This window comes from Mobula birostris, chromosome 23, assembly GCF_030028105.1.
Source record: "Mobula birostris isolate sMobBir1 chromosome 23, sMobBir1.hap1, whole genome shotgun sequence".
Taxonomy (NCBI): domain Eukaryota; kingdom Metazoa; phylum Chordata; class Chondrichthyes; order Myliobatiformes; family Myliobatidae; genus Mobula; species Mobula birostris.
In genome coordinates this window covers 14,657,956-14,673,082 of record NC_092392.1, presented here as the reverse complement: position 1 = coordinate 14,673,082, position 15,127 = coordinate 14,657,956, and the positions used below count along the sequence as shown (strand labels likewise).

Genomic DNA, 15,127 nt, shown 5'->3' with positions numbered 1-15,127 from the left:
CTCCTGACATTTTCCCAGCATCAGGGTCTACTCCAAATGTCATCATTATTCTCTCAGTATGGTAAAAAAAAATCATCTTTGGAGTTCCTGAAATTCTCTGAAGGAAACTCTACATTCACAAGCAGAACAATTGCAGTTATGCAGCCTCCCTGAGCTTTCTAATGGAGCTGGGGTCGTGAGCCTGGTTTTGTGTGACTGAGCTGTTCAGTTTCATTCAAAGCATTTTTCATACATATCCTTAAGAAAAAAGATATTTTAAAATAAAGCAAAGTTCAAATACTGTAGAAACCTAGAACTTGGAATGCAGTAGTTGAAGGGAAAACTTCTGTGTGCTCTTCACACCAAAGAACCTATTAATTCGTAAACATTATTTGCTCATGTTCTTATCAGAATCAGAATCAGCTTTAATATCATCAGTATAGGTTGTGAAACTGGAGAAAGCTGCAACATAAAACAATCATTTAGCAGTCTCAGTATGACTAGGAGAGCATTGTGATTTTTAAAAAATTAATTGTCATGACTGTGGGTCTTTTAAGAGACTTTTGAATAGGTACATGGAGCTTAGAAAAGTAGAGGGCTATGGGTAACCCTAGTAATTTCTAAGGTAGGGACATGTTTGGCACAACTTTGTGGGCCGAAGGGCCTGTATTGTGCTGTAGGTTTTCTATGTTCCTATGACTCTCTGCTTGGGTAGTTTGGGGACCTCAGTGCAGGAGACAAAGATGGGTCTATTGGTGAACAGCCTTCTACCACATTATCCCCAAAAACACCATATCCTACTTTGACCCCCCCCCCGGAAAAAAGTGCATTCACAAGTTCAGATTTTCCAAGACTGTCTGCATTGAGATATGCAACATTTTGCAGGAAGATCACTGGTCATGCCCCCATGCCTGAGTTGATCTCACTGTGCAAGTCAAGCTCACATTGATTATCAACCTTTACGCCATAGGATTTTTCGAAGCAGGCACAGCAAAATCATACCTCGTCTCCCAATTTGCTGTTCCCTGTTGTGCCACAGGAGCAGGTGGCATCTTAGACTCTGAAATCAGTCAGCACTACTCACTCCCAATGAAGGCAGCCAGCCATTGACGGCATTTGTGTACCCATAGAACATCTCAAAACAATGTAGATTTTCTTTAATGAGAAAGGCTTTGATTCCTTCAATGGGCAGGTTATTATGGACCACAAGAAGAATTTCCTCTTGGTAAAAGCCAAGTTTCTGGGAAGCACAAATGAACTGTGTACCAGGTCATATTGCTGGACATGATAAAGGACTAGGTTCTTGGGGGAACACTGATGTCTCTGGCAAGTATCTTGTAGATGTGACCATATCCCTTTGAATGATTGTTAGAGCTTTTTCCTCTGTGGCAGCCACATTGTGTGGTGCTCCCAGTTAAATGAAGTGCAATGTGTGCCTTTAAAGATAGAGGTTTGTGGCGCAACAAAGTGGTGGAAGGTGCCCAATATTGAGCAAGGTTCCATTGGAAACCATGCATTGTAGATCCTGTTTCTGGGTGCAATCATCTTCAATGTATTTCTTAGACTCATAACAATTCAGAATACCTATCAAATCCACTTTCAGGTCAGCAATCCCAATAGTGGCAATTCCCTCTCTCCTTGCTTCTCCAGACCTATAACTTACTCTTTCTCGATCATCGTCTTGTAATTTCAATGCTGGATTTCAGCCAATTTGATCATGATTTGCAGGGTGATCAAGTAGAAGCCAGTTTTAAACACAGCCATGTTTCAGTGCACCATAAACAGATGAAATCCAACTTTGAGGCAAAATTTTGCTCTTGGTTTCAGCCTCTATGACAAGTAACATTTTTCATCCACACTGGAGCACAATCATTTAGCTTATGAAGATATGCAGTATGGTAACATTCTTTGAGCCCAACAAGACCGCACCGTCCAATTACATACGTGAACGATTAGCCTTCCAACCCATCTTTCGTGTCTTTGAAATGTGGGAGGAAACTGGTGCACCCAGAGGGAACTCCCGTGGTTATGGGGGAAATATGCAAACTCTTTACACACAGAGGTGGAACCCAGGTTGCTGGCGCTGTAAGAGCTATGTTACCGTAATCAAATACTATAATCAGCAATAACATTGGAACATGAGTTAGGTCCATACCCGCTGTAGTTTTCAGAAGAGTAGACAGAGCTGTGGGGGTGGTGTGGGCCTGCGCAGAGGTCAGGCAAACACTCCATGTGTAGCAGGGACCATGAACGGCCATGATTGGTTGAAAACTCCAAACTGATGCTGTGGGCACAGAGAATTTAAATGACAGAAAATAAAAATAAATACTTTCCTTCACTAATAGTTACAGAGCAGAAGCAAATATAACTAAAGGAGATTCAAATTCCATTTATAATATCTAGGAGGCATTTTGAGATCTCAGTAGAACCCATTGTGAACAGACGTACAGACTGTTGGAAAGGCCCTAAGATGTAAGAAGAGAAAGGGAACTAGTCTTCAAGGGGATGAGTTATGTTTCTGAAGATATTGATTGGTTAAATGTTCCTTTCTCACCAAACCTAACAGGTCATAAAGGACCACAGAGGATGCAGCTAAGGTTAACTTTGTATTATAGTTTGGGAATCTCTTTATAACCAGGCTTCCTAACCTCAGCATAACTTGTTCCTGCACACAGAATCCCTGTTTTTGAGCAAGCAATGATGAGTTTTCCCTCTGATTGCTACAGTCCCCTTTTCAGACCATACATGAATTTAAATATCTCATCTCAGCAAGTTTAATGGCAATCAAGAAAAGTAACCCAACATGAGGCTCTGCAACAACAGTCCTTTATTAGTTCTACAAATGATAGTTGGCGCGTGGCCAAGTGGTTAAGGCGTTCGTCTAGTGATTTGAAGGTCGCTAGTTCAAGACTCAGCTGAGGCAACGTGTTGTGTCCTTGAGCAAGGAACTTAACCACACATTGCTCTGCGACGACACTGGTGCCAAGCTGTATGGGTCCTAATGCCCTTCCTTTGGACAACATCGGTGGCATGGAGAGGGGAGTCTTGCAGCATGGGCAACTGCTGGTCTTCCATACAACTTTGCCCAGGTCTGCGCCCTGGAAACTTTCCAAGGTGAAAATCCATGGTCTCATGAGACTAACGGATGCCTATATATAAATGATAGGGAACAACCTTATTATTTAACTAGTGTGAAATTTCTTAAGTGAAAATAGCTCCAGAAGCTTCAGTGATCAAAGGACTCAGTCTGGCATCTCACTGATCTGCACAATTTGCTGCCACAGTGAGCAACTGGACGACAAATGTATCATTATACAAATCATAAAACAAATTGTCTAGGACACAGGAATCTTGCCAGTTGATTTTCCTAATTTTACCTGTTGCCTGGTTGATGAGATCCACAGCCCATGTTGATGGAGAACTCAGCCAGGTGAGTAGGTGCTGGTGGCGTCACAGGCAGAATGTGGAAGAAGTCCACAGCCCACACATTCCTGTTCAGCCCATGGTGACTCTTCTGCCTGAGGCAGAACCTTGTAGCTGGCGTCTGCAATTCTGGAGTGATGGCAACAGAAACCAGGGCTGCTTTCTGCAAAAAAAATAGATTAAAACTTAGTCCTTATCTACTCCTTTATCTTAATCCTACTAATGTGCAGTGAACATTGCCATTGTTCCAGATGCAATGGGATCAGTTAAGGATCACAGTGCCACAGATAAGACAGGATATTAACAACACTGATGACTTGGGGTTGGGGAGGGGGGTCTTTGCCCATCACTGTTGAGATCAAGAAAGCTTCAAATTTTCCTCCCCTCTGAAATTCAAACAAGTACTTTGGAAAAAAAAATAGAGTAATACTAATGAATTATAAACACAAGAGATTCTGCAGATGCTGGAAATCCAGATCAACACACACAAAATACTGGAAGAACTCAGGAGGTCAGGCAGCATCTATGGAAATGAACAGTCACCATTCCTATTACGATTTCCTGATGGCAAACCATTTTAATCCCTATCCCCATTCCCATTCTGACATGCCAGTCCATGGCCTCATCTTTTACCATAATGAGGCCACTCTCAGGGTGGGGGAGGAACACCTCATATCGTTAAAAAAATTCGCTCCCCCTTCTCTCTTCTTATGTTCCCCACTATGGCCTCTTAGCTCTTCACTTCGCCTGCCTATCACTTTTCCCTAGTGCCTATTCTCCCCTCCTTCCTCCCCTTCTCCCATAGTTAACTCTCCTCTCCTATCAGATTCCTTCTTCTCCAGTCCTTTACCTTTCTCACCTACCTCGCTTCACCTGTCACCTTCTAGCTGGTCCTCCTTCCCCCTTCCTTTTCAGTCCTAAAGAAGAATTCTAACCCAAAATGTCAATGTTTCTTGATTTCCATAGATGCTGCCTGACCTGCTCAATTCCTCCAGCATTTTACTAATAAATGGTGACCTCTGACTGAATAATATCTGTAATGTTTCTTGAAGCAAAGAGGTGAAGTTGTGTTTGTATACAACAATTTGCTTCGAGTGCTTTCAATTAATTATAAACATGAGAAATTCTGCAGATGCTGAAAGTCCAAAGCAACGCACACAGAAAGCTGGAAGAGCTCAGCAGTTCAAGCAACATCGGTGAAAATGAATAAATAATCGACGTTTCAGGCCAAGACCCTTCATCAGGACGGGTCTGAAATAATTAATTCAATTAATTATATCATTTTGTTTTTCATAATCTGCAACATTATCAAATGCTTGAGACTTTAAATCTCATGAAATAATTTTCCTGCCTGTAATTAAAAGGGAATTCTGATGTTGCATCCAGGCCCAATATGGAGCTATGGAATTCACACAAAATGCTTTTGACAGCAGGAAACTCTTCCCCTGCCTTTCTACTCCAGGTAGGTATGAGATGTCAGTGGCTGGCTGATTGACTTTTGGCTACCACTTCACTGTGAACAAATGGAGATGACTTCTAACTTAGCAAAGCATTAGTTGGAGGCTTAAACCGTACTTCACCACCAAGTGACCTTATCTTTTTTTTTACACTTAAATGGAGGACAAAGCTGTCTCCATCTCTAGGATTTAATCTCATGCACAGCTTCAGATTTATAGTGCACATGGGTTTCCAGAATTCTGACATTAACACATTGGGTAATTGATGCTGAGTATTTTAATTAAATGCTCCAATTCTACTTACCCTATAGGATGAGAAAGGCAGCAAGTCCAATATATGCTCTTTTCTACCCTCAACCAAGGCATAGAGCATAACATCATTTTCATGTGATTCTCCAGGACTGCAAGAACCCGCCCCTGAGGGAAAGAGACAGATTATCATTTCCTGTGGCCACCACCTCAAATTCTCTGCACATTTGTACACAGTAAACCAGTCTGTGTTTATCATTAGAATATTATTTACCATGTTCCATAGTTACAAATATTTGCCTATCTATTGGATGTTGGACCCACAAAGAAAACAGACCAAAACTAAGTTGAAGGGTTTGATACTAGAAGTCAAGCCAAAGCCAAAGCCAAAGCCAAAGAACATTAACACATTTAAGAGCAACATTTCACATTCTGCCTGGGGAAACCACAAACCGACGGTGTGAACAATTAAATTGTCAATTTCAGGCAACCTTTACCTCCTGTCTTTTTTATCTCTCTCTCTCTCTCTTCCTCCCCCTTCCCTCCCTCCCTCCCTCTCCCTGATCCACATCTGGTCCTCCAATTTTCACTCCCTTTTGATAACCACGATTCCATAATTTTTCCATAGCTGTGTTCTGCTTTTCACAGAGGTGGCTTATTTAGAGTACGCTGGGTATGGCAGTCGGACACAAAGGCTTCTTGATACGCAGGATGGACCGAGTTGCTGATTCAGAAAAGGCAAAAGGTGTGGGTGTGTGTTTCATCATAAACTCTCTGTGGTGCATTGATGTGGTGGTTTTGTCGTACTCCCGTTACCCTGACCTTGAACACCTAGCAATCAAATGCCAATCATTCCATTTACTAAGAGAGTTCTCCTCCATGATCTTGACCACATTTTACATACCACCATCGGGCGATTGTAATTAGGCCCCCGTACACTACTTAGTGCTGTCACCAAACAAGAAACAGTCCACCCCGATGCAATTCAAATCATAGCTGGGATTTCAATCAGGCTTGTTTGAAGAAATCCCTGCCCAATTACCACCTGTAGCACCAGAGGTCCCAACACACTAGACCACTGCTATACTAAGATAAGGAATGCCTACCATTCCATGCTCAGACTGCATTTCAGGAAATCTGATCACTTGGCTGCCCTTCTAGCTGCACAAGGCAGAGGCTAAAGAGCAAGGCTTCAGAGATTAGGACAACAAAGAGGTGATCATGAAAGCAGAGGAGCAGCTACAGGATTGTGTCAAGTTGATGGACTATGTTCAGGGACTCATCAGTAGATCTGAATGCATGCACCACAGTTGTCACTGACTTTATAAAAACAAGTGTGGCTCGGCAAAATCATTCAGAGGCTTCCCCGACCAGAAACCCTGGATGAACCATAAGATCCACAATCTGCTGAGGACAACATCAGAGGCATTCAAGTCTGGCGACCAAGAAAGTTACAAGAGATCCAGGTACAATCTCCAGGAAGCCATCTCACAGGTGAAGTGGCAATTCCGGACTAATTTTACTCAATGAAGGATGCTTGACAGATGTAGCAGGGCTTGAATGCTATCACCTCTTATAAAGAGAAATCAAGTGACATAGGTGACAACAGGGCTTTGCTTCCTTATGAGTTCAATGCCTTCTATATTTTCTTTGACTGTCAAAACCTTGAGAACCTTCATGAACTCCCAGAGTCCCTGGTGATGCTGCAATTTCAGACTCTGAGGCTGACGTACGAGCATCCGACAGGAGGGGAAAGCCATGGAAAGCATCCGGCCAGATGGGGTACCTGGCTGAGGACTAAAGACCTATGCTGATCAACTGGCTGGAGTGTTCAATGAGATCTTTAACCTCTCACTTCAGTAATCTGAAGTACCCGCCTCCTTTAAGCAGGCTTCAATTATACCGGTGCCTAAGAAGAATGTAGTAACCTGCCTCAATGACTATCATCCCGTGGCACTTACATCAACAGTGATTAAGTTTTTTTGAGAGATTGGTGGTGAAACATATCAGCTCCTGCATGAGAAGCGACTTGGATTCACTCCAATTTGCCTACCAGAGGACAGGTCCACAGCAGTTGCCATTTCATTGGCTCTTCACTCAACCCTGACACATCCAGACAGCAAAGATGCACACAGCGGGATGCTTCTTATCGACTACAACTCAGCATTCGATTCTATCATCCCCTCAAAACTAATCTATAAGCTTCAAGACCTTGGTTTCAGTACCTCCTTGTGCAATTGGATCCACAATTTCCTTACCTGCAGACCTCAGTCAGTTCGGACTGGCAACATCTCCTCCACAATCTCCATCAGCACAGGTGCCCCACAAGGCTGTGTGCCTAGCCCTCTGCTCTACTCAAATTACACTTATGACTGTGTGGCTCAGCACAGCTCCAATGCCATATTCAAGTTTGCTAATGTCATTGGGCGAATCAAAGGTGGTGATAAGAGGGAGATTGAAAATCTGGCTGAGTGGTGCCACAACAACAGCAATCTCTCCCTCAATGTCAGCTAGGCCAAGGTGCTGATTATTGACTTCAGGAGGAGGAAACCAGAGGTACATGAGGATCAGAGGTGGAAGGGTCATCAACTTTAAATTCCATGGCGTTATCATTTCAGAAGTGTTATCATTTAATTGCCCTTATGTCCTGGGTCCAGCACACAAGGGCAATTATGAAGGAAGCACAGCAGGGCCTCTACTATTTTAGGAGTTTGCATTAATTTGGTATGTCATCTAAAATTTCGACAAACTTTTGTGAATGTCTGGTGGAGAGTGTATTGACTGGCTGCATCACAGCGTGGTATGGAAACACCATTGCCCCTGAAAAGAAAATCTTCCAAAAAGTAGTGGATACAGCCCAGTCTGTCACGGGTAACGCCCTCCCCACCATTGAGAATATCTACATGAAGTATTGTCACAGGAAAGCAGCATCCATCATCAGTGAACCAACCTTCCGGATCATGCTCTTTTCTTGCTGCTGCCTTCAGGAAGAAGGTACAAGAGTCTCAGGACTCACAGCACCAGGTTCAGGTACAGTTATTACCCCTCAACTATCAGGCTCTTGAACCAAAGGGGATAACTTCATTCAACTTCACTTGCCCTATCACTGAAATGTTTCCACAACCAATGGACTCACTTTCAAGGATTCTTCATCTCATGTTCCCAATATGTATTATTTATTTATTTGTTTATTTATTATTTCTTTCTTTTTATTGTGACGAAAGTACACATAGACTAAGATATTGACTGTCCTGTGCTATCACCAGTGGGATCAACAGTTGATCTGCCACCTGTCTTCAGGAGAGAGAGATAAGTAAGACAAAAGAGCAGCATTTGGAAATGTTAATGAAGAGACGAGAGAGTTTAACGGAAGGAGACACCGGTCTGGGAATTGTCAAGACCGGCTCCTTTTTGAACCTGAACTGTTTGAAGTCTGATGGACAGGCAATATCCCAACAGGGGGGATAAAAAGGGACAGGTTTGCTAAGGCAACAGACACCACACAAGACACCACTCATGACACCACGAGGTATCGAGACCCTGGAAGTGGTGCGCCCCCACAAGTCGGTGGGAGTTTTGGAGGGCTGATCACGGGACCAGCCATAGACGCACAGGGTGGAAAGATTCGGTCGGCGGGAACCTGGTGTGTGTGTCCACCCTTGCCTGGGTGCCGGGTTCACTGCAGAAGAACGATCATATCTGAAACGGAGGGGTCACAGTCGGTGACCTCAGAAGACATTACAAAGGGCTCGCCCGAAAGCTAACTGCGAGGAATATCAAAGGTCTGTTGAATCCGATTCGAATATCAGCATTCGCTCTCTCTCTCTTCAACAGCACAACAACGATTACTGCGAACTGAACTAAACTGAACTCTGTCACTTGTGATTGAACATTTTACCCCTAGACTGCGATAGAGCTTGATTGATCCTATTATCCTAGTTCTGTGTACATGTGTGTTTATTCAGTGCTAACCTGTTGCATTTATATCCTTACTATTAGACTACTGTGTTGCTTATTTCTTTAATAAAACTTTCTTAGTTCCAGTAATCCAGACTCCAACTGAGTGATCCATTTCTGCTGGTTTGGCAACCCAGTTACGGGGTACGTAACATTATATTTGTATAGTTTGTTGACTTTTGCACACTGGTCGAATGCTCAAGTTGGTGCAGTCTTTCATTGATTCTATTATGGTTATTACTCTATTCTAGATTTATTGAGTATGCCTGCAAGAAAATAAACTCAGGGTTGTATATGATGACATATATGTAATTGGATGAGAAATTTACTTTGAACTTTGAACCCTTCCACTCCTGACATCTGCCTCTCATTGCCTATTTCACCCCCTCCCCTGCAGGTCCCATCCAGCTGCTCCCCACATATTTCACCCACTGGATCCTCTCACCAATCTCTTTCCATCTGCCCCTCATCATTCTCCTAATGGTTTCTCCTTATCATCTTCTTTCTTTCTTTACTTCTCAGATTCCAGCAGTGGTAGCCTTTGTGTTACCACTTAACCCCTCCGCAGATGTCTCCACCTTCACTCCAGCTGGTTCCTTCTGCCCTTTGTTTTCAAGGTCTACGTCCATTTAAAACCCACATGCTCCTGCCTTCCAACTCCACACCTTCCGCTCATCCTTCACCCCACCTTGGTCAACTCATTGCTGCTGGCCCATCTCATCCTACTCTTTCTTTTTTCCGGCTATCTTCCCTACCCACTCTCTGTCTTGATGTAGGGTCTTGACCCAAAGGGTTGACAATTGCTTCCTCCACCACCCCCCTCATAGATGCTGAACATCTCACTGAGTTCCTAAAGTTTAAGTCAAAGCTAAATCCCACTGAACAGATGCACTTCTGTTGTCAGAAAAGTTAGTTGTCTTAAAACTCTGTGTGTGTTTCATCCAAAGAACAGAGATTTTCAGACAATAGGTAGAAACAAGAACTGATCATGATTTGGGGGTGTGTCATGGTTTTTAAGAAGCTTAAGAACTTGTCATGAATATTCTTTCTGTTAGCGTGTTCACTACTTCTTATGTTTAGGGTTTCTGATATCAATCCCTTCATACATCCAAGGTAAAGGTGCAACTTGTATGGATGTTGTTGTTAAACTATGTGTACATGATTTGTTCTGGTGAGTTTATTACTCACACACAGACTTCTTCCTCCTTCTCAAAGGCAGCCAATTCACAATTTTACACAAGGTTAAACCCAGAAAGTTAATTTATTTAACCTATAGCATATGAGCATTTAGAATTTAAAAAATACTGGCACTCTGTAATATGTTTCTTGCCTTTATGACTCACCCATGGTAAAGTAAAACCTGAGGTTTCCACCGTTAGTTGTGTCCAGAAAGGGTGTGCAGGCACCACGATTGCCATCTTCAAGGAACACAAGAGAGGAACCCGATTCCACCTCTCCGCACTCCGAGCCAATGACAGCTCCTGATGTCTCCCAGCTGCAGACAGGAAAAACGTGGGAAAGGTCAGCACAGTCCGTTTCTGCTTCACACTTTAATTGCAGTTGTGATAACACTTACATTCCACTTCACTTTATAAACATTCGCAACAAACCCACTTCTGTTTCAAGGGCTGAAAACTGCAGAAGCTCAGCAATGTATAAGATTGTCTCTGCGTCGCCCGATTGCCTTGATAAAAATAATTACCAGAGAGGCTAAAGCAAACACAGTTTTATTAACTACAGGACAAGATATGAAATGTTAATCTGGGGTTTAAAGCATATAACTTGAGGAATTCAAAGTTGCTTGAGTGTGTGATGGAAATTCTACTATTAAAATTGTTTACTGCAAAGTGACATTGATGATTTTCAGAAATATATACCTGCATTAACGAGATATTTTTAGACGCAATGCTGGAGTGAAAAGGGATTGGACTGATGACTGCCACAGTGAAACAAGACCCTAATTGGAAGCCTGACCAGTCTAGACTAATAATGGAGAACTGTAGCTGCAAATTCCAGCAGGCCCCTAGTTTAAAACAGCAAGATTTTCTTTTCACAGACCTATTTAAAACAGTTACATGTCAATGGAATCTTAGATTCTCTAGTAGCGTTATTGCTCGAATATCAATTTCAGACTGAAGCACAGCATTAACTACAGGCACTTATAGAGTTGGCAAATTATTGATGAAAGAAAACAATCAGATAACAGACCACTGAAATAAAATTAGAAAGTTCTAGAAATGCTCAGAGATACATTTGAAAGAAAGAAACAGACTCTATTGATCCGAACAGAAAGTGCTTGAAGAACTCAGCAGGTCAGGCAGCATCTATGAAGGGACATGAACAGTTGCTGTTTCAGGTCACGACCTTCCTTCTGCCCTCTTTCTTTCCAGTCCTGATGAAGGGCATCAGCCCAAAACATCAACGATTCATTGCCCTCGATAGACACAACCTGACCTGCTGAGTTCCTCCAGCACTTTTTGCATGTTGCTCCAGTCTTTCTCAAGACCCAATTTATTGATGGCTTCATCAATCAGATGTAGGTAAGTAGGAATGTAAGTTTGCAGTTAGTTAATATCATTCAGGCGCTTTTAGGGCAATGATGAATATTGAAAACACATAGATTTAGAATTAATTAAAGTACTTAAAAATCCATTACACATTTGCCAAGTTATTGTGTTGTTTTAACGTTTACTGGAACTCATCCAATTTTATGAGAAGCTTCTAGAACTTGGCATTATTTATATGCAAACAGTGAAAGTAAATGCACATAATGATGAAGAAATCTCATTCATGGATGCTTACTAATTCTTTGCTGGAAGCAATTATTCTAATCTCTTTAAATCCTGGTTGCTGCAACAATAACTACATACATTTACATAATACCTTTAATGTTGCAAATACCCTGAGTAGTGCCAAGGGCTAGAAGAAGTGAACTGTTTACAAGCAGTAACAGGAGAATTACACAGACACTGTAGTACAGGATAGGGAAAGGCAACAGGACTCCTCTTGGCAGCTCATCTTCAAACACACTTCGATATGCAACCCGTTTTCACTGTGTCAAATGCACCTCTCCACCAACAACCCACCAAACCTATTGTTAAATACTAACACAATTCTCTGCTGAAAATCTCACTTTCAGGAGAGCATCACATTACTCCACAATATAAAAAAAGTAAGTACCACCATGTGGAGTTATTAAAGGCACAGTTGAAGAGAAGGATTACAGGCTTGTTAAAATTGGGATGAAATATAGGATGGGACAATGTTCCAGATATCCTCTCTGAAGGGTGGTGTTAACTGGAAAGATGAGGAAGGGATGCTCATGTGGTTAGAATGTTCAAGCCTGGGTGGACAAGAAAATGGACAGAACTGCAAATGAAATAGCCACTAATTAATGCTCAATATATGAGTATTCCAGAAAGAGTCTAACCACTTCAGGACAAAGACCATTTGTACATATTGTTAGTTTTCTGTAGGGGAAGCAGCACAATAATGGGAAAATAATGCCAATAATTGAAGCATCCTCTCACATCACCAAACACATTAAAATTCTAAATCCAGTCTTATTCAGGTATTTGTACTTTGCTAAACTAAACAAAGAGAACATTTTTTTTTGAACTCAAACAAGTACATTTCAGCTTGCTATTGAGCTTGATGCAACTATATATTAAAAATTGTGGAGTCACAAAGGGTTAACAGAAAATTAAATTCTCTGAGGAGGACATTAAATGGATATCCCTGAGCTGTCAAATTGAACATGCATCAGCACTGAGGATAAGTTCAGGGAATTGAAGTCCCTCTGCTGTCAAGAGCTTTTTTTTATATCTAGGTGTACAGGAAACCTTTCAGAACCTCTGTAGCCATGAACTGGGAGATGATTTATTTTTCTAGGGCAATGAAGTAAAAAGCTATGCTTGCTTTTCTTTTAAGTTGCAAGGGTAAGAAATGAGTTAAATGTTATCTCTAGAGTTTGCTTTCCACCCCACTACAAATACTCAATTCTTTCTCTTAGCAAATTTATTTGGCTGGTAGTTGCAGTTTAAATATGTATGTGCAGAGCTAGTGCAGCCCTCTTTTGAATTTCACTTATCCCCATGATAACAGTACACATCTCCAGAATACTAGAAATAACAAGCACTTACCCTGCAGGCTGACTTTCAAACTCTTCTACCCACTGTGTTACAATGCCTTCAGTCCGAAGATCAATGTCCCTGGTTGTTACAAAGTTAAAATCAGTGCCCTCTGTCCCATGAAAATACATGGAGTTTCCATCAGACTGACAGCTATGCTGTGGAGAGAGGGAGAGAGAGAGACAGACAGACAGACAGAGGAGAGAGCATTACATTTTCTTTTTCCTATTTTTGTAAACGCAATCAATTTGCATTTCAACAAAGAGAATTTTAAAGAGCTATCAATTATTCATTCATTATCGTTTTAAATATTGTTTACTATAATGGAAAATCACAATTAAAACCAACATTATTCTTTAATGTTATAGCGGTAAACAATATTTTCATGAGTGTTTCATAGTCTGATCATTATTCTGGCTCCTTCCTCCTTCCTTTCCAGTCCTGATGAATAGTCTCGGCCCGAAATGTCAAATATTTATTCCTCTTTGTAGCTACTGACTGACCGCTGAGTTCCTCCAGCATTTTGTGTGTGTTGCTCTGGACTTCAAGAATCTGCAGAATCTCTTGTGTTTATGAAATGAAAATCCTTTGCTTTTATAATCACAATCTTTTTACAATATTTTATATGATTATATTAACCTCGACTTTCTATTCACAAGTCTCCCTTTAAATTTCTGTTACCACCCCCATCTACAGCTCAATAGATTATTCATAGTGGTAAGCTTATTCATGAGTCAGCATTTGTACAGTCTTAACTATGGGCTAATTTAAAGTTACACTTGTCTATTTGATGTTGTACTTTTAAGTCTCTATTTACAAACCTAGAATTTCCTTAGATTTATTTTAAGGTCTTGCTAAGTTTGTACTCTCAAAAAACTCTCTCTTGGAGTTCCTGATGTTTCTGTTCACCAAGACACTTAGCATCTTGACATTGAATATGTAGTTGTCTTCCCTTCGGAAAAGAATGATCTCAACTGTCTCCTACCAATAAATATGGTCATTTGCTTGCCCATTCTTCTAGCCTGACTGTGCCTACATGAAGCTTCTTACAGCTCCTCTCATTATTTGCTAAAACTCTGAATTTTTCATCTCCAACACTTTTCGATTCTCTCCTGCATTCCAAATTTAAATCATACAGCTTGATAGGCAATTAATTCTAGCCTTTGGAGCACCATTTTCAACTCTTTGCCCCGCCAAACAACGTTCATTTGTCTTTTTCTACTTGATCCATGCTGTTCCATTTCCATTGCTATCTAGTAATTAAGCGTAATAATCATTCTGTGAGACATTTTAGTGAAATCTATTTGAAAATCAATCCATGTTCCACCATTTGCAGTCTTTAATCTTCATAATGAATTAGATTCTCATTAAAAACATTCTGCTTTGTAAGACAAGAGTGATCTCCGACAAATCGTAATTACTAAATGGTCACGTCCAAAATGACAGCCTCCAATAGTTCGACCATATCCATAATGCCTCTGCTGTTTCCTTCAATTGTCTAGAGTTCACACTGCAATCCAGTGACATCCTTTGTGTTTCATTTATTTTCCCCAGTACTTGCAGCAATAATTCTATATATTTCTCAATTGCACTTATATTGACAAGTCATTTATTTTAAAAATATGGTCAAGCAATATTCCGATGCAAGTAGGCCTTTCATCTCTTCAACTGTAAATCTTATTGTGACAAAGTTACTTTGTGCTAGTAATCTGTCACAGCATGAGCTTCATACAGATGTCAAGCAGCAAAAACATAAAGGAAAGGAAAGCTCTGATATAATAATCCAGCTTTGGAAACAGATCATGTGAATCAAAGGCTTCAGAGAGCAACAACGGAAGGCCTGTCTGAGGAAAGTTGCTAGAACTGTTGATAAACAAAATTGATCATTTTATAAAGCCTGGCTCTTCCAATAAATTTTACAATTTTCAAATC

The 15,127-nt window shown here is 41.1% G+C and overlaps 1 protein-coding gene across 3 annotated transcripts in view; it reads right to left on the bottom strand.

The window, feature by feature from the left end:
* LOC140186845 (reelin-like) overlaps nt 1-15,127 on the bottom strand; it is a 319,577-nt gene that overhangs the window by 161,749 nt on the left and 142,701 nt on the right. For all 3 annotated transcript variants that reach the window (XM_072241501.1, XM_072241502.1, XM_072241503.1), the window contains exons 11-15: nt 13,208-13,353; nt 10,409-10,560; nt 5,164-5,276; nt 3,357-3,565; nt 2,135-2,263 (exon numbers count right to left, since the gene is read on the bottom strand). In XM_072241501.1, the coding sequence (XP_072097602.1) occupies nt 2,135-2,263; nt 3,357-3,565; nt 5,164-5,276; nt 10,409-10,560; nt 13,208-13,353 (749 nt within the window). The remainder of the gene's footprint in view (nt 1-2,134; nt 2,264-3,356; nt 3,566-5,163; nt 5,277-10,408; nt 10,561-13,207; nt 13,354-15,127) is intronic.